The 21,843-nt window shown below is 39.7% G+C and overlaps 1 protein-coding gene across 1 annotated transcript in view; it reads left to right on the top strand.

The window, feature by feature from the left end:
• LOC124722040 overlaps window positions 1-21,843 on the top strand; it is a 1,041,203-nt gene that overhangs the window by 779,647 nt on the left and 239,713 nt on the right. Inside the window, exon 16 of the mRNA XM_047247232.1 lies at window positions 328-651. Coding sequence (XP_047103188.1) covers window positions 328-651 — 324 coding nt within the window. The remainder of the gene's footprint in view (window positions 1-327; window positions 652-21,843) is intronic.

Raw genomic sequence — 21,843 nt, 5'->3', positions numbered from 1 at the left:
TGTTAAGTCCCATAGTGCTTAGAGCCATTTGAACCATTTGATTCGATTGTCTCTAGGTACCACATGAGAATGAGCAACTGCTCGAAACCGGTAGTGTAAATAAAATATTTAAAAAAAGCGGCTGTAGTGGCTTGTTATTACAACTTTACACCTTTCATACGATTTGTTTAGGCTGCAGAACATAAGAAATATTCAATGACATTTTCTCGCCAATTGCAGCCAATACAGAAAAACGTCAAGTGCGTACTCTTACTAGACGATGCGTACTCTCAGTCAAACTTCCCTTACGTGGACGTGGATTCCAGAGCAGGTAATTTTAATTTTCAGACTCCGGCAGTAGAAGGTCGGTCGCCAGCAAATTCGAGACAGCAACTGGACGAGCTTATCGAGCTGAGGTGCCGGCGCCTGGGAAAATCGGGAGCGAGCAAAGGCAGTGCGCTGCACCTGGCGCAGTGGATGCGTGGCCAGCTGGGGGGCGCCGGAGGCGCGATGACTCCGGAGGACGAGCCGGAGCCCGAGGTGTGGTCCCCGGAGACGCTGCGCAAGAGGCAGCCCACCATCGCCGTGGCCGGCTGCTCCACCAGCCGTCTCGAGGAGCTCGAGTCCTCAGACACGGAGCGCAGCCACTCTCACAGCACCTCTGACAGCCAGGTAACGCGACTTTTGCGCAACTAAGCGCGACGCATCTACCTCAGGTTTCGCGTTTTCCTTTAAAAAGTGTTTATTTCACAGCAATTGATGGTAAAGTTCTCGAATTGCAGGAAGCAGGTAAGAATCCTTGGCGTACAAAAATACGACTGTCAGCTTTTAATATGTGTCCCGGAAGACTAAATTAAATGCACATCTGCAGAACTCTAGCGATGTGATTGTGCGCCCCTAGCCGAACTGCCAAAGCTGTCCCCCCACTGTCTAACCCCATTCCTCCGTAATTATTTCTACGTGTCTTTTCTGAACTTTTGTGAGTTTAATAAAAATGAAGAATTAATGAAGAATATCATTCGGATGAAGAATACTAATGAAAAATATTTCACACAACAAATTAAATATTAAATGTATTTTCGCAGTAAATAAATTATAAAAATTTATATTTGTAGAAAAATTGAAAGTGAAAGAAAATCTGTACTTTGTTCATGGCAGCTACTGCGCACTGGTTTCAGTATGTTGTATACCTGTGGGTAGACGTTATTACACTCGATCGTCACAGAACGGAAAACCTAACTTTCGTACGAAGGTAATTTATTATCGAGATGTAACAGAAAAGGCATATGACCGGGTTCCTAGGAGGAAGTTATTATCTGTTCTACGAGATTATGGAATAGGAGGCAAACTTTTGCAGGCAATTAAAGGTCTTTACATAGATAGTCAGGCAGCAGTTAGAGTTGACGGTAAATTGAGTTCATGGTTCAGAGTAGTTTCAGGGGTAAGACAAGTCTGCAAACTGTCTCCACTGTTGTTCATATTATTTATGGATCATATGTTGAAAACAATAGACTAGCTGGGTGAGATTAAGATATGTGAACACAAAATAAGCGGTCTCGCATATGCGGATGACTTAGTTGTGATGGCAGATTATATTGAAAGTTTGCAAAGTAATATATCGGAGCTAGATCAGAAATGTAAGGATTACGGTATGAAGATTAGCATCTCCAAAAGGAAAGTAATGTCAGTGGGAAAGAGATATAAACGGATTGAGTGCCAAATAGGAGGAACAAAGTTAGAACACGTGGACGGTTTCAAGTACTTAGGATGCATATTCTCACAGGATGGCAACATAATGAAAGAACTGAAAGCGATTTGTAGCAAAGCTAATGTAGTGAGCGCTCAGCTATGATCCTTCTGCAAGAAGGAAGTCAGTACCAAGTTATCTGTGCACCGTTCAATCTTTCGAGCAACTTTGTTGTATGGGAGCGAAAGCTGGGTGGATTCAGGTTACCTTATCAATAAGGTTGAGGTTGCGGATATGAAAGTAGCTAGGATGATTGCAAGTATTAGTAGATGGGAACAATGGCAGGAGGGTGTCCACAATGAGGAAATCAAAGAAAAACTGGGAATGAACTCTATAGATGTAGCACTCAGGGTGAACAGGCTTAGATGGTGGGGTCATGTTACACGCATGGGAGAAGTAAGGTTACCCAAGAGACTCATGGGTTCAGCAGTAGAGGGTAGGAGGAGTCGGGGTAGACCAAGGAGAAGGTACCTGGATTCGGTTAATAATGATTTTGAAGTAATAGGCTTAACATCAGAAGAGGCACCAATGTTAGCACTGAATAGGGGCTCATGGAGGAAGTTTATAAGGGGGACTATGCTCCAGACTGAACGCTGAAAGGCATAATCAGTCTTAAATTATGATGATGATGATGATGTAACAGACACAGTGGAACAAACACGTGCATCAACAGCAGGCTAGAACCGAATTGCACTGGCAATGATCTCCGATCTTAGAGATATCGTTGTTGTGTTCGCCATCGATAGTCAATTTGCTGTCGATAACTGTCACATACTAAAGAATATGCTTTATTTGATCTTCCCCAGTTTTTAGTATTGCATAAATTATTAATTAGATATTGAAGAAAAACGGATGTGATTAAGAACTGAGAACACATCGCTCTTAAGAAATTGTATTTTTATTATAACTGTACTTTTAGCGATGGAGACTGGTATATTTGCTTCAGCATCCAACCCATCGGCCTTTGAGATCTTAGAACACCAGCGACGTAATAGCAGCAAGAGCTATATTGTTAAATACGAACAAACTGTGTAGGTGGCAGGTGTGTGAACCGATTGCACTGTTTCCACATAAATCGTGTTAGCGATAGACATCTGTTCGGCATTAGTTGTCTCTTTATTATTCTACTTGCATGAAATAACACTAGAAGTCAGTGTGATAACGGCATAGGCCTACATTTACAGTCGTGGGCCGAGGGAAGCGCTTCTTCCCGTAGGCAGAAGATAGAAACACGAGGAGTAATAGAATTCACGTACCTCTCCCGAGTGATTCTCATACGGTCTTTCTTTCTTGCTTTTCTTTTTCCAGTCAGTTTTTGTGCCACTCTATGACTGAGCGCTTGGTGTGAACCTTTCTCACAGGGGACCATTCCCAAGTGTCAATAAACGATTTTGATGAAACTTGGCGTGTATGCAAAGGGGACAAAATAATGCAATACGTATTTTTTTTCTTTGTGCTCTATTTCACTGTTAAGGAAAAAAAACAACCTGCTGGGTAATTTAGCATGTTAGGGTCGGAGGTACTATCTTCCAAACGATATAGAAACAACGTTTCTCGTATAAAATCTGATACGTAATTAACGTTCTTGTAAACTGTGTAATCGAATTTTGTAATAATCTGAATTTTGCAAAGTAGCCCACCACCATTAATTAATTTTGAAAAATGAAAAATTTTATTACAACAGAAATTAATGAAGCTTTTAAGATACATACATCCATGTGCAATAAAGCTGGTTTCTGTAATACCATATTTGGAAAATAAGTTGTACATGATGTGCTGTCAGAGTATTTTCAACATACCTAATTAAAATATCTAAACAGTCGTTATTAGTCTAGTTACTTATTTTACTTATATTTGTTTCATATTTTAAATTGTTATTTTACAATACACATTCTTTTTTTGTTTTACCGTTTCACACACATTTAGCTTGTTAATTGAAGATATTATGATACTAAATCGTTACAATAATGATAATCCGTAAGTAAATGCTTAAAATACAATGTTTTCTTACACCATGCACATGAAATTTCTACACATAATATACACGACAGATATAATATTACGAAACAAACTTCGGCATGATTTCAAGTTGTCACAGATGACCTTCTAAATTTTGTATCAGGCATATTTCAGTAAGTTAGTAAGCCTTGGCGAAGAGAACTGAGTATGTATTAGTGACTGCAGCTTGATTATATCGTTTGTCAGATGGAGACTGACATTATAATCATTAAACAGAACTAGATATGAAAATCTTCTCACAAGTTACTCCAACACCTAAAGCAAAATACATCTCACGACTGTACTTGTGTCGTCGAGTCCTGTGTGATAACTGATAACTATAGGATTAAGTTCCTTGTCCTCAGGTATAATAGTCAAAATGTTTTTTGCACACTGACCACCCGCCTTTTCATAGTTTTGGAAGACACTAATGGAGAGTTTCGACCGAGAATTCGTGAATCTATTTTTGAAGTCCCAAATGCCCTTGTCATAGGATAGAAATCTGGAAAACTAACGTCCGACCAGGTCTAACGATATTTCAAGGATGTTTTCTTTCCCCGTGATGGAAAAAAGTCTGTATTATTGTTATATTCTTGGGGCTGTCGATGTGAAAGAACCGTACAGGGCGTCGTGCCCAAGGACAAGGAACCTATTCGTCTGATGATCCCAAAGGACTCGACGGCACAGGTCCAGTCGTCAGATGTATAATAAGGCTTTTAATATTGGAAGAACTTTGTGAGATTTTCAGGTCTAGTTCGGTTCAATGATTATGGTCTCAGTCTCCACTTGAGAAATGATATAATCACCCTGCAGTCATTAGTACATAATCAGTTCTCTTCGCCAAGTCTTACCAATGTACTGATTTATGCCTGATACAAATCAGGATATTTAGAGGGTCATCCGTGACAGTTTGAAATCCTACTTAAATCTGTTTTATACTGCGTTCTCTGTCGTGTATATTATGTGAAGAAATTTCGTTCATTTTATGTGCATAGTGAAAGAAAACGTTATTTTTAAGCGTTTATTTACAGATTATCATTATTGTTACGATTTTCTATCATAATAATGAGTTATTTATTATTTTTCGTTAACAAAATACACATGTGTGAAATGGTAAACTAAAATACACAAACAAAAAACTAAAATGAACGTAAGAAATCTAATAACAATTTAAAACATAAAATAAATATAAGTAAAATAAAAAACCAAACTAATGACGAATTTTTAGATGATTAAAAATAATGTTCATATAATTAAAAATTAGATGTGTTGAAAATACCCTGACAGCACGTAGTGCGCAGATTATTTCACAAAACTGGTATTTCGGAAACCAACTTTATTACAAGTTTGTTTGTGTGGCCATCCTCTGCAGCAAGCATATAAATACTTGTTTTGTAAATAAAACTGCCTTTTCCTGCTGCTGGTTATTTTATTATACATGTATGTATATGTGTCGCTTGAAAGCTTCTTTAATTTATGTTGTAACAAAAGTTTTCATTTTTCGAAATTAATTAATGGTGGTGGACTATTTTGAAAAATGTCAAATCGTTACTAAATTCGACGAAACAGTTTTCTAGAACGTTAATTACATATCAGCTTTTATATGAGAAACATTTTTTCTGTATCATCGTTTGAAATATATGCCCTCCGAATCTAATATCCAAATTAACTTTTCAGGATATGTTTTGCCTCTTAAAAGTGAAATAGAGCACAAACAAAAAAATACGTATTGCATTATGTTGTCCTCTCTTCACACCGACAAATTTCGTCAAGATCGTTTATTGACAATTGTGAATGTTCCCTTGTCAGTGCGGCCCTGCGCAGCCGTTTCCTTGTGGGAGATACGTAACGGGTATGCTGGATGTTTTGAATGAAACTTGCACTGTTTGTTGTGCATACTTAGTATATAGAATTCTGGATAGAAAACCAAATCCGGAAATGTGTTATTTCTCTGCTACAAGAAAAATTATATTAGCTTCTGCTTCATCAAAGAGCCAAAACTAATGTAAAATCCATTTATGATGAAAAATATATTTTTGGAACTTTGCTATATGAAAAGTAATTTAGCCTGTTACAGCATGTAACGATTTCATGATACTTTTCGAGCCTTTTCTTGCGACCAACTGTTCCTCTACATTCTCGTTTCCAAAAACTGGGACTACCGTGCTATGATTGCAAATACCCCATTCTTTACCTCTGCTACGGTACCAGCACCAACAACCACGTCGCTTCCATTGCAACTCTACCACCACCGTCGCCACACAATTCACTGAGCTTTCAGTAATTATTGTTAACATTTCACGTTGACTGTTGTTGTTATTACTACTGACCAGGTGCTTCAAATTTTCATTTTCACAGTTAGAAAATTATTCACCTTATTTTTTAACTTACGTTTAAGAACTTTAACTGAACTTAAGTTTATGAAAGAACTGACAGCCAAAGCAATCTCAGTTTCTAGACAAATCGATGTAAACAAAACTACATAGAAGTTAAGATGGCCCTCCAACTAAACTTAACAATGAACCAAACGCTACCCCAACGACAGTGCTGCATTACATTCAGTTCCATTTTTGTTTCGGGTTTTTGGTGACTAAGTGCACAGAAAGTACAAGCACCAATGGAGGTCTCTTGGCGCCCCTTTCGTCTTGGTGCCCGGGCCTATCTGGCCCATGTGGAAACCCAGCCCTGCAATTTGCTAGAAAATAAAACTCAAAACTCTTGATAACAGTTCTTATCAATCACCAAACATACTGATGCATCTACATTCTAATAGGTTTTTATAATTTACTTAGTTGAAACAGTATATTTGGTGTGAGATTTGTACATATTATTTTACTGTCAGGCACGTAACACCCAGATACATGCGAATACTTTTTATATTCACAGTTTTATTCAGTTCGTACATTTGCTGATGACACCAGAAAAAAAACATTCGAGTTGAAAGTATGATGCAGCTAAAGGATTTTAAAACCCAAGATAATCTAAAATGTTCAGTAACGAGGTGAATAGCTAAGAACAATGAAGTAGTTCCGATATTTCATGACAAATCGCACGGGTTATAATTGCACCAGTCATTATCCATTACTAGTTTTCTTGCTTTCTTCAGACTGATACAGGTTTGATATATCTGTTTGTACGCATGTGGGGGCGGGAGAGAGAATAGCAGTTTCGTTTGTGAAAATTTTCTCGGAGGGTTAGGGGGCAGCTGCCCCACCTTACCTCCCACTGAATATGTCCATATGACGTCACTTACTTTGCAACTACACATTGTTTTTTGGTTCACTTACAAGTGCTGTTCTACATGTCATCCAAAAATGTCACTACATAGTTTTGAGCTTACTAATTATGTTCCTGGCCATCTTTACCAGTGTGGGGTTTATATCAAATCTCTTCTGCTGTGGAAATAATTAAATCAAATACAACAAACTAAAATTAGGCAGGGGTTGGGGATTAGTAGTCCGAGAATCCCTACTCTGTACTTTTTCAATGGACTGACAATGGAAATCAAGAGCATGTCAGTCAAACAATACCATCAGTCTGTACTTTCCTCAAATCTACGTTTCAAATAACTTCACATTTCATTAGTAAAGTATCACGATGTACGATAACTTTGTTTCAAATCACATCTAGTCTCGGGATGTTCAGTGCACACTTTATGTTCACAATAACTCATTACACCTTTTTCTTCATCTTCGTAAAGTATGGTCTTGCACTTTGAGTGTAGTACACTTCTTTGTAACACCACACACAGCACTATTGATACCGAATGTTTCTGCAGATTTGCACAGAATAGTGTGCGATGGAGTCAAGCTGTATGAGCACTGCTGCTAATGACCCCAAGAAGCAGCTCTTCCAACCATTTAGTTTCATTCTGACTATGATTCCGGTTGTACTTGTCCTTATGCGTGAGGTGTGCTCGCTTGTGTGAATGTGTGTGTATTTTCTTTGCTGAAGAAGGCTTTGGCGAAAAGCTATAACGCTCAAGTCTTTTCACTGTGCCCCTCTGCAACTCAGTGGGTCATATTTACGGTGAGTAGCAATCTATACTTTTCCTAATATTGCTGATATTCCAACCTGGAGTTTCCATTGTTTTCTTTCTTATCTGTGTCTCCCTCTATACCTTCTCATCCTCATCATCCATTCCCTCTCTCTCTCTCTCTCTCTCTCTCTCTCTCTCTCTCTCTCTCTCTCTCTCTCTCTCGCTCATTCTCTCTCTTGATTATGCTCTGACACTCTGTTACCTTCTCCTTCTTTTCGTTATTTACAGTAACTTCACAGTTATAATTAATTTTTAAGTTATTTACTCGTTACTTTTTTGTGCAGTCCTTTCCTTCGCTGCGTATTCATTTCTTACGATTCCTCGATTCCTCTTTCCATTGTGTATTCTTGACTCATGTTACTGTTTTTATTCAACTGAACAGGGTACTACTTACAGTTGCATTAACCTGTCTCAACCTTCTTTGTTATTATATTGAATAATGAAATGGAGATTTTTCAAAACGTCATGTTTCAATGCTTTGAGGACCTCCCGAGGAACTAAGGTCCAAAAAACTAAATAAAAGTTTTTAATGGAAAATGCTGAGAAATAGGATAATAATACAACCACATCTAATATCGGGGATAGTGATTCAACCACATCTAATTTTGTACAACTTCCAAATTAAAGTTCACAATGTGAAAAAACTGCAGATCACTGGAAACATGTTGTGTACTAGTAGACCCAAAACATATAGCTGGCCACAAACGTCCTGCACTAGCAGCTCTGAAAAAACTAACTAAACATAGTATTTTTTTTAGAGAGAGTGATATTTTAACGAAATTTATTATACTTCGAAACATGATTAATGACATTTCTAAATAAAAAAATCAACCCATATGAAAAAGCTGCCTTCTGCACCAGCAAATCCTCTGACCAAGTGATAATGGCCAATGACCGTTTTTCCACAAATTTTACATCTGCCAATATATTCTGGAGATATACCACTGCAGGCTATAGCTAAATTTGGTTCCTACATAATTAACACCTCTAATATGTTGTTAAATTGATCGTTATTTCTATAATTCTGCAAAACATTTTTTATAGGAGCATCTCTGTTCCACATGTCAGTGCAGTGTGGAGATTTTGTCATTGCATTAACATAGTGCTCTATCTATTTCAGACTGAAACATCCTCCCACTTGTTATGACATCTTACAGATCTGCCTGCAAAAGGTAATGAGTCATATGGAAGTGAGAACAGAAAGTGCATAGTTCAAATGGCAGCTGTCTCTGCTCAGTATGCTTCACAAGCTCCAATAGTGAGCCATGGTCTTAGATTAGCACTTATATAGGGAGTCTGTCAGATGGGCATAAGCTTAGATTATGTATTTTTGATCCTCTGCCTCCTTGAAAAAACATGTTCAAAAAGGTATATTTGTACAGTTTGTGGTGATTTGTCGCCTCAGTGGTTAAGTGGCAGACTAAATATTAAGAAATTATAAGTTACATCAAAAACTATACCTCTCCATACTAGAGGTTAGTTTTTGATGTCACTTCTAATTTCTTTCTCTTCTGGTAGCGTTCATTAATATGAAAAATGTGAGTAGTTTAACTATGGATCCCCTTATAACTAGCTCGTAAGTCTGACCAAACGTCGGAGGATGGCAAAGGCAGATTGTTTCCACTAGGACAACGTCTAAAACCACTCACCAAAAAGCAGAAGCGTTGAGCTGTGGTCAGGCTCACACGACAGAACGAAAACGCGGTAGCTTTTGAAGTTATCCTTTGATGAGCTACAGTAAAATAGACAAACATAAACACCCCCACCACCACCACCACCACCACACACACACATACACACGACTTTGCCCCTATGTGGCGCTGGCTAGTCTAACTGTGCCAGTGACAATTTTGTGGCAGATGGTCTGGCTGTAGTGGGTGTAGTGTCGGTTGGGTAGGTAGAGGGAGAGGGAGAGGGAGATGGAGACTGAAGGCAGGGAGAGGCATGTGGGGTGGCTGGCTAGCAACATGGAAGGAGGCTACCACTTCCCCAGTTAGGAATATGGGAGGGAGGGGTGGCAGGTATGTGGGCTGACATGATTATAGAGGCCAGTGGGAAACGACACGCACTGAAGGCGATGTGGGGGCGTAAATTGGAAGGCGGTGACAAGTTAGAGGAAGGAGAAACTGTCAGGTGGAGGGGACGGGGACAGTGTTTTGCATGAGACTGAGACCAGGACGATTACAGGAGCGAAGGATGTACTGTAAGGATCTCTTCCATCTGTGTACTTCAGAAAAACTGGTGATGGAGAGAAGGATCCAGATGGCTCAGGTTGTGAAACAGCCATTGAAACTGAGAGTGTTGTGCTCAGCTGCATGTTATGGCACCAGATTGTCAACTTTGTTCTTGACAGTAGTTTAGTGGTCGCCATTCAGTCTGGTGGACAGTTGGTAGGTAGATAGTCATACCAACATAAAGGGCTGTGCGGTGTTTGCAGCTGAATTGGTGTATGACATGGCTGCTTTCGCAGTCGGCCTGAATTATGATGGGGTAGGGTAAGCCTGTTACAGGACTAGAGCAGGAGATGCCAGATGGGTGGATTGGGCAAGTCTTGCACATTGGTCTGCCACAGGGATCATATCCCTGTGGGAAGGAGTTGAGGCTGGAAGTGGCATTGGGATGAACTAGGATGTTGTGTAGGTTGGGTGGGCGATAGAACACCACTTTAGGAGAGGTGGGAAGGATCTAGTGTAAGATGTCCCTCATTTCAGGGCAGGATAAGAGATAATGAAAGCCCTGGCGAAGGATATAGATCAATCATTCCTATCTAAGGTGATATTTGGTGACAAAGGGTGGATATGGCTCAGGAAATATGTTTGTGGACTAGGTTTGAGGAATATTTCCCTAGTGGGCAAGGGAGCTCTTGTCACTGAAGTTATATAGTCCATGGGTGGCTAGGCTGTATGAGAAGGATTTTTTGGTGTGGAAGGGATGGCATCTGTTGAAATGGAGGTACTGTTGGTGGTTAGTGGGTTTAATGTGGACAGAGGTGTTAATGGTCAACTTCCAGGAATGTGGCACATATGGTAGGAGAGGAGCAGGTGAAGCAGACGGGAGAAAAAGTGTTGAGGTTTTGAAGGGTTGTTGATAGGGTGTCTTGATCCTGAGTCTAGATGAAGATATCATCAATGAACCAGGACCAGACTAGGTGTTGGGAAGCTAGAAAGGTTTCCTCTACATGGCCCATAAACAGTTTGATGTAGGAGGGTGCTGTGCAGGTGCCCATGGCTGTGCCATGGATTTGTTTCAAAGGAAAAGTAGTTGTCCGTCAGGATATAGTAGGTAAGATGTATAACGAATGAGCTGGTGGGTTTGGAGTCTGAAAGAAGTTGGGAGCGGTAGGGAGGGAGACGTGAATTGCTGCCATAAGAGACTGTCAGGTCCCCATATAGCCGTTTTACAGATGGGGTATCAATCGAGCTCTTGAACGACATTACAGAATGCAGGCCACTTTTCTATCATGCATGTGTGGCAGTTGAAGTCACTTCATTATCTATTAATCTCATGGTTACTGTGAAGGATTTTTTTATATGTGTCTGCTTTGTACCAGACCTTTTTTGAGTGTATGTTTTTAACCCTTTTGTATGTCAAATGTATTGTGCTTTAGTTTTATCTTTTCATTTTTCGATTATTTTTTTACTTTTATACACTAGTTTATATCTTGGAGAACAGTTCATGTACGTACTTCTGAATTTACGAATGAAGGAGGAATATTAATAATGAAGTAAATACTGGACAAGGATACCAGGAAGACAAGTACTAACTGTGGAGGAGAGGTGTTTTGTATCAGACAGGTACATAAACAAGGTGTTTATTATTGTGATTCAGTAACTTTTTCATTCTGTTGTCTATATTCCATTCAAGATTTTCCATTTCCTTACTAAAATAAATACTAAACAAAAGTGTGTGTGTGTGTGTTTTATATGAATCCATTATGGAACATTACATATGTCTTTATTCCATACTATAGAATTTGGTGGAACTGAATCAGTTTCATTAAATATCAACGTTCAGAGATAATCTAAACAAACATTATGTTTTGTAGTATGGGTACTAATAATTAGCGCTGTATTGTCAGTGGTTTAGACTGGAACCAGCATTACAAACATGATGATGATTCTGTAAACACTGCTAAGAGGTCATGATATGTGAACGTGAAGAATGCTTTGATCCTTGAACATGTTTATCAGCACTGGAATAATCACTCATTTGAACTCTGCATTGAACTCACAGCTCCTGGCTGATTAGAGTGGAATGTTCACATATAAGTGGTAGACATCTTTGAGTCAGCATCACAATAAGTTATTTGTACAGATTAATGCCATAGATAGTATACAATCGCACCAAAAAGTATTGGCACACGTGTGTGTTTATCGTTGCTGCTTACAAACGCCACACCTTCCGGTACACAGCACATGTACGTGCTAGCGTACACACCAGAGATTACAATTCTGCCCGCAGTACCTACCGTTAACAAAGAAATGCAGTGTTAAGTGCAAAAATGTATCTCCTCTGCACACAAAAAGTATTGGCACAGAGCGTGGCTTCTCGGTATACTGCTGGGTTTTCGGGTACCGGAACGCCATCTGCTGAATACCACGTTCAAACTCGCTTAAATCTTGATAACCTGCTTTTGTAGCAGCAGTAACCTATCTAATAACTGCGCCAGACACTTGTCTTACATAGGCGTTGCCGAACGCGGCGCCGTATTCTGCCTATTTACATATCTCTGCATTTGAATAAGCATGCCTATAACAGTTTCTTTGGTACTTCAGTGTAGTCTGAAGAACATTCTGGACAATTTGAGCGAGTGATTGGGCCGCCCAGATCGCCCGAAATGAATCCCATTGAACATTTATGGGACGCAATCGAGAAGTCATTTCGTGCACAAAATCCTCGAGCGGCAACATTTCTGCAATTATGGCAGCTATAGAGGCAGCATGGCTTAGTATTTCTGCAGGTGACTTCCAACGACTAGTTGAGTTCATGCTAGGTCGAGTTGCTGCAATATTCCGACACGACATTAGAAGACAATGTCACATCGGTGTATAACACATAAATGCAAGCAAGTGTGTGTAATGATATAAAATGAACAGGACTCTGACTGTGCCTCCTCTAGATGAATATTTTGCGGTAAATATATGTATGCATATGTAATATAATACACGTGTTATTTGAGATGAAATACTCATATAATTTATGCCACAGCATATTATTGCTTGGTTAAAGGTTTATAAGTGTACGATAGGTATTGCATAGTACTCACTCATGCCACATGCGACACCTATCACACACAGGACCAGCACTTTTTTTTCTGGCCCTGGGTAAGTGTTTTCAGGTCCCTCCCCTGAATTTTTTATTTTCAACTTTGGTTTTCTAGATTAAGTCAGAAAATTTTAACGCAAAAATTAAATAATTCCTTTTTTTCTAAGAAACTTTTATGAACCTCGCAGTTTACATAATTTTAATACTTGACAAAATTATGCTTTCGTTATAGCTTTTTTAGATGGGAACTTTTTTATAATCTCGATGTAATCGAATGAGCGGGCTAACTCTGGCACTGTTGCGGTTATAGCTAATCCAACAAGACACTCTTGCCCCCTTATAGTTCACAAACAATTTTTGACTCATGGAAGAAAGTTTAATGACCGCTCTGCTTAGGCAACAATAACAGGTAAAGTGCAGAAAAACCATAAGGCGACCATTCTATTTATAAATATGTTTTAAACTGCACTTATGAAGAGCACTGAGAAGGTGCAGAGGGGGAAGTGGTTCCGTCCCAAATTTAGCTGCATAAATATTTTTAACTACAGAATCTATTGTTTCAAAATCTACTTATTAACTTCTACGCGGTACAAGTACACCATGTTTTCTATGCACTCTGATAGAGTGGAATCGTCTAGTCTTATGAAGTTTCAAAGTAAACCAAATATGTCCATCAAGTTGCCTACAGCAGCATACGTTATAGTTAATTTTCCTACAACTCTATCTTGAATAACGTTGATAAAAAATACTTTAAACCTGTCCTCTACGTCCAGGTTTAAATCTTCTTCTGGTGTTTATCTAGAAACCGTTTTCTTTTGCCCGTCCGTTTCTCTGTGCTGCGAATTGTGACAAGGAAACCAGGTGATATTTCAATATTTTCTGTTACCTTGCAACTTTCTGCGTAAAGACTAATCCAGCTGTTTCTCTCTTTATGTAATTCTTCATCCTAGATTCTTAATATTGGCACTTCCAACATCTTTTGCGATTTTTCTTTTTTGAAACACAAAGTTACATATGTTTATTGCAGCTAATACTTTCTACATATCACATTGAAGACATCAATACACACTGAAATGATCAGAAACACTTCTGAATGCCCTTCAGCTCAATATCTACCTCCGCAGTCAATTTGAAGTTAAAGGCAAGTTCAACCACCCTTCATAATCCTGGCAAGTGCTTAGCAAATGGGCGTATGAAATTTATCCATACAGATTATCTCGTTTCCGGAACCCGTGTGAAGAGACCATCTAATATTTTCTTTTAATACTTTAGATCTTTGTGGACCAGCAAGAAAAAAATTACATATTTTCAAAACAATTATAAAAATATTGGCTGCATCAATTCCAAAGAAAGGGGCGGAGAAAAACGGATTTTCCTTTAATACATGTACTTGAGCTCCCTGATACATGTCGCCGGTATAGTTCCCATTGCCATAACCCTGCCCAAGACTGTCCCCCTGACCGGTCTTCGTTTACAGTCAACAAAGTCGAGAAGACGTACTCTAATTCTCGATTAATTTTCTTCATCGAGGGCACTATAGTATAAAAACATTTGGTTGTGTTTAGGCTTCATGAAGAGTCACATCTATCGTGACAGAAAAGTATTTATTACGTTTTACCTCTGTTAAAATACTTTGGCGAGCTGCGTCTCCCCCTGTTTCAATAAATTCGTGCTGAACATCATGTGATGAGTAATAAACAATGAGTTTTCCTCAGCAGACATGCACCATAAGTTCAGGCACATTGACCAAATTCATTGTTGCCAGATTTCCACTGATGTCATGGATGGTGTCATCCACTATTGCCAGAGTCCCCCCTTCCCCCACCCCCCTGACAAGGCCAATTGCTCTATGTATAAACTGGCGGATAATTCAAAAATTGGCGAGAAATTAAAAAATAGACCAGTTGAGTTACAGTGTTTTCTTCCCACTCCTATGACGTCACTGTGGGAGTAGAGCTATAGTACTATGTACAAATTGACAGGAAAAACAAAAACTCAAGACGGTGCATTGCCCTTTTTTTGTGGAAGTAGGTCGCTTGTGCCAAATATAGAAGTCAAGATGGCCTCTGGCTTTTCCCCTGATGTCGCTGTGGAAGTGGGTCACTTGTGCGGTATAGAATCCTAGATGGCGATCCAAGATGGCCAAACTGGGATATCTCTATGACTTAAGAATCCAAGATGCTAGGAGGAAGGGAAGTAACCAGTCTTCTGACTTACTCAACATGTTTTCCCCAAGCTATTACTCACTCAGACCTGTTGGCTATTTGTAGCAGTCAGGTCACTTACATAAATCCTGGATCTTCCCATCTGACGTCATGATTTGAACAGCTGTCACCCAAAATTTAAGTTGGAAGGAAATTCAAAATGATCAGCACATGCTACATCATACGGCATTGTCTTATTTCAACTCAAAAACCGTAAGCCCGTTTTTCCCCTAAGTTCACTTGCGTTATGCTTAAATAATTTCCCCTCCACTACTGACGATAAAGTTTAAGCAATCTCCCCTCCACGCCAGTTATCACAAATTTAAAACGGTGAGAAAATACACGTTATAAAGATTTCAAATGATGGGATGTCTGCTGATTGTCAGAACTAGTGCACTTGGCCTAACTTTAAAAATGAATAGTACTACAAGAATTTCCCCCGCTCTTATGACGTAGTTGTGGAAGTGGGGCTGTGGTTCTAAGTATAAGTTGGTGAGAAATTCTAAAAATCCAAAAACACGATTGTTATTCAGGACTGCGAATGTCCCACATCTCAATACACCATAACGACAGCAATAAAATTCCATTTAGTCAAAATGTAAGTTAATGACTATAGCAAATGAACTGTCGTTAAATATAGTTACTCCACCAGTTGTAAAACTTGGCAAATTATCTTCAGAATGCTTCTAGGTTTACAGTGTGGTTTTCTTATAATCTATCATCTTAGAACACTGTTACACAGCCTACATCACACAGCAGCATATGAAAAATAGGATGCAATACAATACTGTTTGTTAGTGTGCAGAAATCCTACAAATGGCAGATTAATAATATGTTCCTTTAGTCACGGTACTTTAGAAATCCATCTACAGGGTGTTACAAAAAGGTACGGCCAAACTTTCAGGAATCATTCCTCACACACAAATAAAGAAAAGATGTTATGTGGACATGTGTCCGGAAACGCTTAATTTCCATGTTAGAGCTCATTTTAGTTTCGTCAGAATGTACTGTACTACCTCGATTCACCGCCAGTTGGCCCAATTGAAGGAAGATAATGTTGACTTCGGTGCTCGTGTTGACATGCGACTCATTGGGCAGGCATTGTTGGTGATGTCTTGATTGGGCCCCATGTTCTTCCACCTACGCTCAATGGAGCACGTTATCATGATTTCATACGGGATACTCTTCCTGTGCTGCTAGAACATGTGCCTTCACAAGTACGACACAACATGTGGTTCCTGTACGATGGAGCTCCTGCACATTTCAGTCGAAGTGTTCGTACGCTTCTCATCAACAGATTCGGTGACCGATAGATTGGTAGAGGCGGACCAATTCCATGGCCTCCACGCTCTCCTAACCTCAACCCTCTTGACTTTCATTTATGCGGGCATTTGAAAGCTCTTGTCTACGCAACCCCGGTACCAAATGTACAGACTCTTCGTGCTCGTATTGTGGACGGCTGTGATACAATACGCCATTCTCCAGGGCTGCATCAGCGCATCAGGGATTCCATGCGACGGAGGGTGGATGCATGTATCCTCGCTAACGGAGGACATGTTGAACATTTCCTGTAACAAAGTGTTTGAAGTCACGCTGGCACGTTCTGTTTCTGTGTGTTTCCATTCCATGATTAATGTGATTTGAAGAGAAGTAATAAAATGAGCTCTAACATGGAAAGTAAGCGTTTCCGGACACATGTCCACATAACATATTTTCTTTCTTTGTGTGTGAGGAATGTTTCCTGAAAGTTTGGCCGTACCTTTTTGTAACACCCTGTATAAACTACGGACACCTAAGCTGAGGGCCAGATGGGTCGCTCCAACACAACAATCGCCTCTAGCCACTGCACATTAGATGAAATGCATAGCTTCGACTAACTATTAGAAAGTAACGCTATTTCATGCACCCTAAGTTTAGATTTAAGTCACCGCTTCCCGTGATAACGCAGGTGACGTACTGGATAGCAGTCCTCTGCGCTGGAATGAATGCAATGTAACAGTCTTATAGCCTGATAGAAGAAGTGTGAAAGCCCTGTACACACATTCCGGTGCTATTAATAGCACTAGACTCGTTGATGTTGTATGTTTCAGACGTTGTGACTAGAGGATGGCACTTTACCCCAGCTACATAGGTTTTACTAACACACTTTTGGTTTTAACCATGGCCTACGCTGAACTACTACCTTTCACAGTTAGTTACCGTTTACACTTACAAAAAATTGACTATTATCGATAAACGTCTCATCAACCAATGTGATAAAAGCGAGCTTCTTCGTGGAAATAGGCAAATGCAAGGAATCAGCGTTTGCTGTCTGAACTTAAATAATAGCCTAAACTGCACTGACGCCGTGAACGAGGATATAACAGAACACTAGGTCACCACAATCTCACTCACTCAGAATAACTGTCAAGCAAGTGGCTGGAGAAACGTGTGCATAGAGCTAACAGGACTTCATCGCTTCCTGTCATTCGATTTATACAGAAGAAGTGACAGAGAAATGGCGCCCTTCATATCACCCCGCATACATCTTTGTTTGATGGATTCTATTGTCTGGACGGGAGTTTTGCGCCAGAAACAAGAATTTTATTTTGAAATTGGTTTTACAACAGTCTGCATCTAGCAGTTACAAGTGTTACAAATAGTGCTAGATAATGTGAATGTCCTTCGTCTTAATACACATAAACGACTGACTTATACGGTACATAAAACGTTTGTAAGGGACTTCTAAATCATTTATGATGAACTGTAAGGGCGCTTGTGGAGGAAAATTTGCTATAATGGTTCAAAATGGCTCTGAGCACTATGGGACAACATCTATGGTCATCAGTCCTCTAGAACTTAGAACTACTTAAGCCTAACTAACCTAAGGACATCACACAACACCCAATCATCACGAGGCAGAGAAAAATCCCTGACCCCGCCGGGAATCGAACCCGGGAATCCGGGCGCGGGAAGCGAGAACGCTACCGCACGACCACGAACTGCGGACTTTCTATAATGGTTCATATAGACAAGTGGTCGAAAACAAAAGGTTCCATGGCAAATTCAGTAAGGTGGTAGCAGCAGATTCATATTATAGACAGAAATAGGTTCCTAACTAGCTGCAGTAGTAGATTCACAACCAGGAATTCGCTGTCAGCTGTATCACAGTGACCACCGACTCTTTTGATGGTGGCATTATTATTTTTAACTAACACTGATTTTCGATACAAGTAACCTTGTTGTGATGGAAACCTGATATCAATGAAGACAAAACGTTAACTCCAACCATCCTACCCATAAATATAATGTGGTCGATTGTCCAGACTAGCAGTGTATTTTAAGAGATTCCTCACATAAATTATGTTCCATGTTGTACATTTCCAGCAGTCTTCTATCCACCCTCACTCCTAGCATACAGGCATAACAGCCACCAAGAATATACTACAGCAGCATGCACAACTTTTTCCAGACAAGTCCCATGACGCATTCGAGCAGGACAACACTATTGTTTCCAGGTTTTGAGTTCCCACTATCTCTGATGTCTATGTCACTAGCATCACATAGTGCACCAATGAATGTGGTCTTACTCTCTGCAATGTTAAATGTTTTCTTATAGGGTTGTCATCAGAATGAAACTTCAATGTAGCAGTTATTTATGAAAATTTATTATTTGCTGACGTAGATTTATTGCTGTCAGATTATGATTGATATCAATTACATCAGAATTCAGCAGAAATAATTGCAGTTTTCATCTTTCAAATGCTGATAGTGTTACTGGATTACCACAAAATATGTGTAAGAACCACTAAAAAACAGAGAAAATATGCATCAACAATGAAAGTATCACTCAGTTTGCTACCTTCAGCAAAAATATCCAGTGTGTGTACAAATTTTATGGAGTGTCTAATGAAGCCTTATAAAGCTCACCCATCAGAACACTCCAGAAGTAGTCTCTGCTATGAATTTCTAGTGCGTCCTTCACGTGTGACATTCCACAAAGTGTGATATTTCTGGTCGACAGCCCTGTGCCACTACCATGCAGGAAGCAAGTAACAGTCATGGTTATGTCTAAACCAGAAGCACATTCTGTCAGCTATTTGTAGTTCGTCTGTTTTCCCCAGTACTATTTCAGGCTTACAGACATGTTACTCTCTAACCTGAAATGTAATGCAGTAAACCGCTTAGATGGGTAACTGTATTTCTGTGACATAACACTACAGATGCTAACCTGAATGGTTATAAGTTCAGAATTTAAGATTTTGATTCTAGATGGTGATCAACGACATCATCGATAATGCCATAACATCATCAGTTATGTCGGAATCCAAGATGGCCGACTTGGGGAAACGGGTGTAGTCCAAAGTAGTTGTCTAGTTTCCGTGGCACTGAGGTCTTCTACCTCCACTGCGCATCCTCAGCGTTCAGGCCTACAAGCCATCAAGTGGATGACGCATCTCCTGCCACACTGGAGTGGAAATCAGCATACAGACTTTAAGTTTCCACTATATCGATTTTCCTCTGTACCCATCACTGACACCACTAAGTAAGCACAAAGACAAGATCTCTGATGCAGGACTTGCTATATCGGAGCAAGAGATGAAACTGTTTCCAGAATTTTGAGTTCCCACTATATCCAACACCTGCACCACTCATTGAGTCTCAGGTAATTCGTTTCATAATATTATTGTTCAACTCAACTTATTGTGAAATCAAACTTGCACTTTTCTCCGATGTCATACTGAAAGCCTTGTGTGGTGTCACCGCCAGACACCACACTTGCTAGGTGGTAGCTTTTAAATCGGCCGCGGTCCGCTAGTATACGTCGGACCCGCGTGTCGCCACTGTCAGTGATAGCAGACCGAGCGCCACCACACGGCAGGTCTAGAGAAACGTACTAGCACTCGCCCCAGTTGTACAGCCGACTTCGCTAGCGACGCCACACTGACAAATACGCTCTCATTTGCCGAGACGATAGTTAGCATAGCCTTCAGCTAAGTCAATTGCTACGACCTAGCAAGGCGCCATCACCAAGTTATATTGAGATGATAATACTGTATCAACAAGACCAATGTTCACCAATTGTGGATTAAAGTTAAGTATTCCAGAAGCTACGTACTTTTCTTTATAGCATTCATTACGTATCCTGTTTCAGACCTCACGCCAGCCTGCGTAAGTTTAAGCGCGTGCCTTTCGGCTTCCTCTCATTGTGTCTAGGCTGTCTTGTCTAGACACAACACCTTGGATCAAGGCATTCGAGTAGATGCAGTATTTATTGATTTCCAAAAAGCATTTGACTCAGTACATCTACGCTTATTATCAAAAGTACGATTACATGGGGTATCAAGCGAAATTTGTGACTGGATTGAGGATTTTATGGTGAGGAGGACGCAGAAAGTTATCTTGGATGGAGAGTCATCGACAGAACTTTGGGTGTTCGCCAAGTAAGTGTGTTGGGACCTTTGCTGTTCATGTTATATATTAATGACATTGCAGACAATATTAATAGTAACCTCGGAATTTTTGCAGACGATGCAGTCATCTGTAATTGAGTACTGTCTGAAAGAACCTGTATAAAAATTCATTCCGACGTTGATGAGATTTCAAAGTGGTAAAAAGACTGGCAACTTGCTTTAAATGTTCAGAAATGTGAAATCGTGGACTGCAAAAAACGAAAAAGTATAGTATCATATGACTATAGTATCAGTGATGCACGATTAGAATCTGTTAACTCATACAAATACTAGGGTGTAACACTTTGTACGTATATGAAATGGACTAATCACAGAGGCTCAGTGATGCTGAAGCACGTGGTAGACCTCAGTTTACCGGTAGAAAACTGAAGAAATGAAATCAGTCTACAAAGGAGATTGCTTACAAATGACTCTTGTGATCCATCTTAGAATAACGCTCAACTTGTGGGACCTGTACCAAATAGGACTAACAGGGTAAATTGAACGAATTCAGAGAAGCACAACACGAATGGTCACAGGTTTGTTTGACCCATTGGAGAGCGTCACTTCTTCTTCTTTTTTTTTTTTTTTTTTTTTTTTTTTTTTTTTTTTTTTTTTTTTTTTTTTTTTTTTTTACATCTTGTGATGTATTTTATTCCATCATCCACACACATTATGAGACTTAACAGTTCATATGTTGGACAGAGAGCCTTAGTAGTTCATAAATTCGCAATATCAGAGAGACATAATGGTTCAGTTGCTGCTATATCGAAGAGACTTAGCACAATTATTGCCTTCACACTCATATACTATTTATTCCATCATCCACACACATTATGAGACTTAACAGTTCATATGTTGGACAGAGAGCCTTAGTAGTTCATAAATTCGCAATATCAGAGAGACATAATGGTTCAGTTGCTGCTATATCGAAGAGACTTAGCACAATTATTGCCTTCACACTCATATACTATTCATATGACAATACACTTGAAGCCTTAGGACTAACAATCATTACAGATTTCTGAAGTTTAGTATTAGCTGCATCCCTCGCTGTAGTTAAATCTTTGTTCCACCATATATGAGGGGCAGTCAAATGAAAGCAGACACCTGCGACAATGGAACCATGGAATAGTTCCGTTCAAAAGTAATCACCACATGCGTTAAGACATTTATCCC

The sequence above is a fragment of the Schistocerca piceifrons genome, chromosome X (assembly GCF_021461385.2).
Source record: "Schistocerca piceifrons isolate TAMUIC-IGC-003096 chromosome X, iqSchPice1.1, whole genome shotgun sequence".
NCBI classification, from domain to species: Eukaryota; Metazoa; Arthropoda; class Insecta; order Orthoptera; family Acrididae; genus Schistocerca; species Schistocerca piceifrons.
This window is presented reverse-complemented; position numbering and strand designations above follow the sequence as displayed.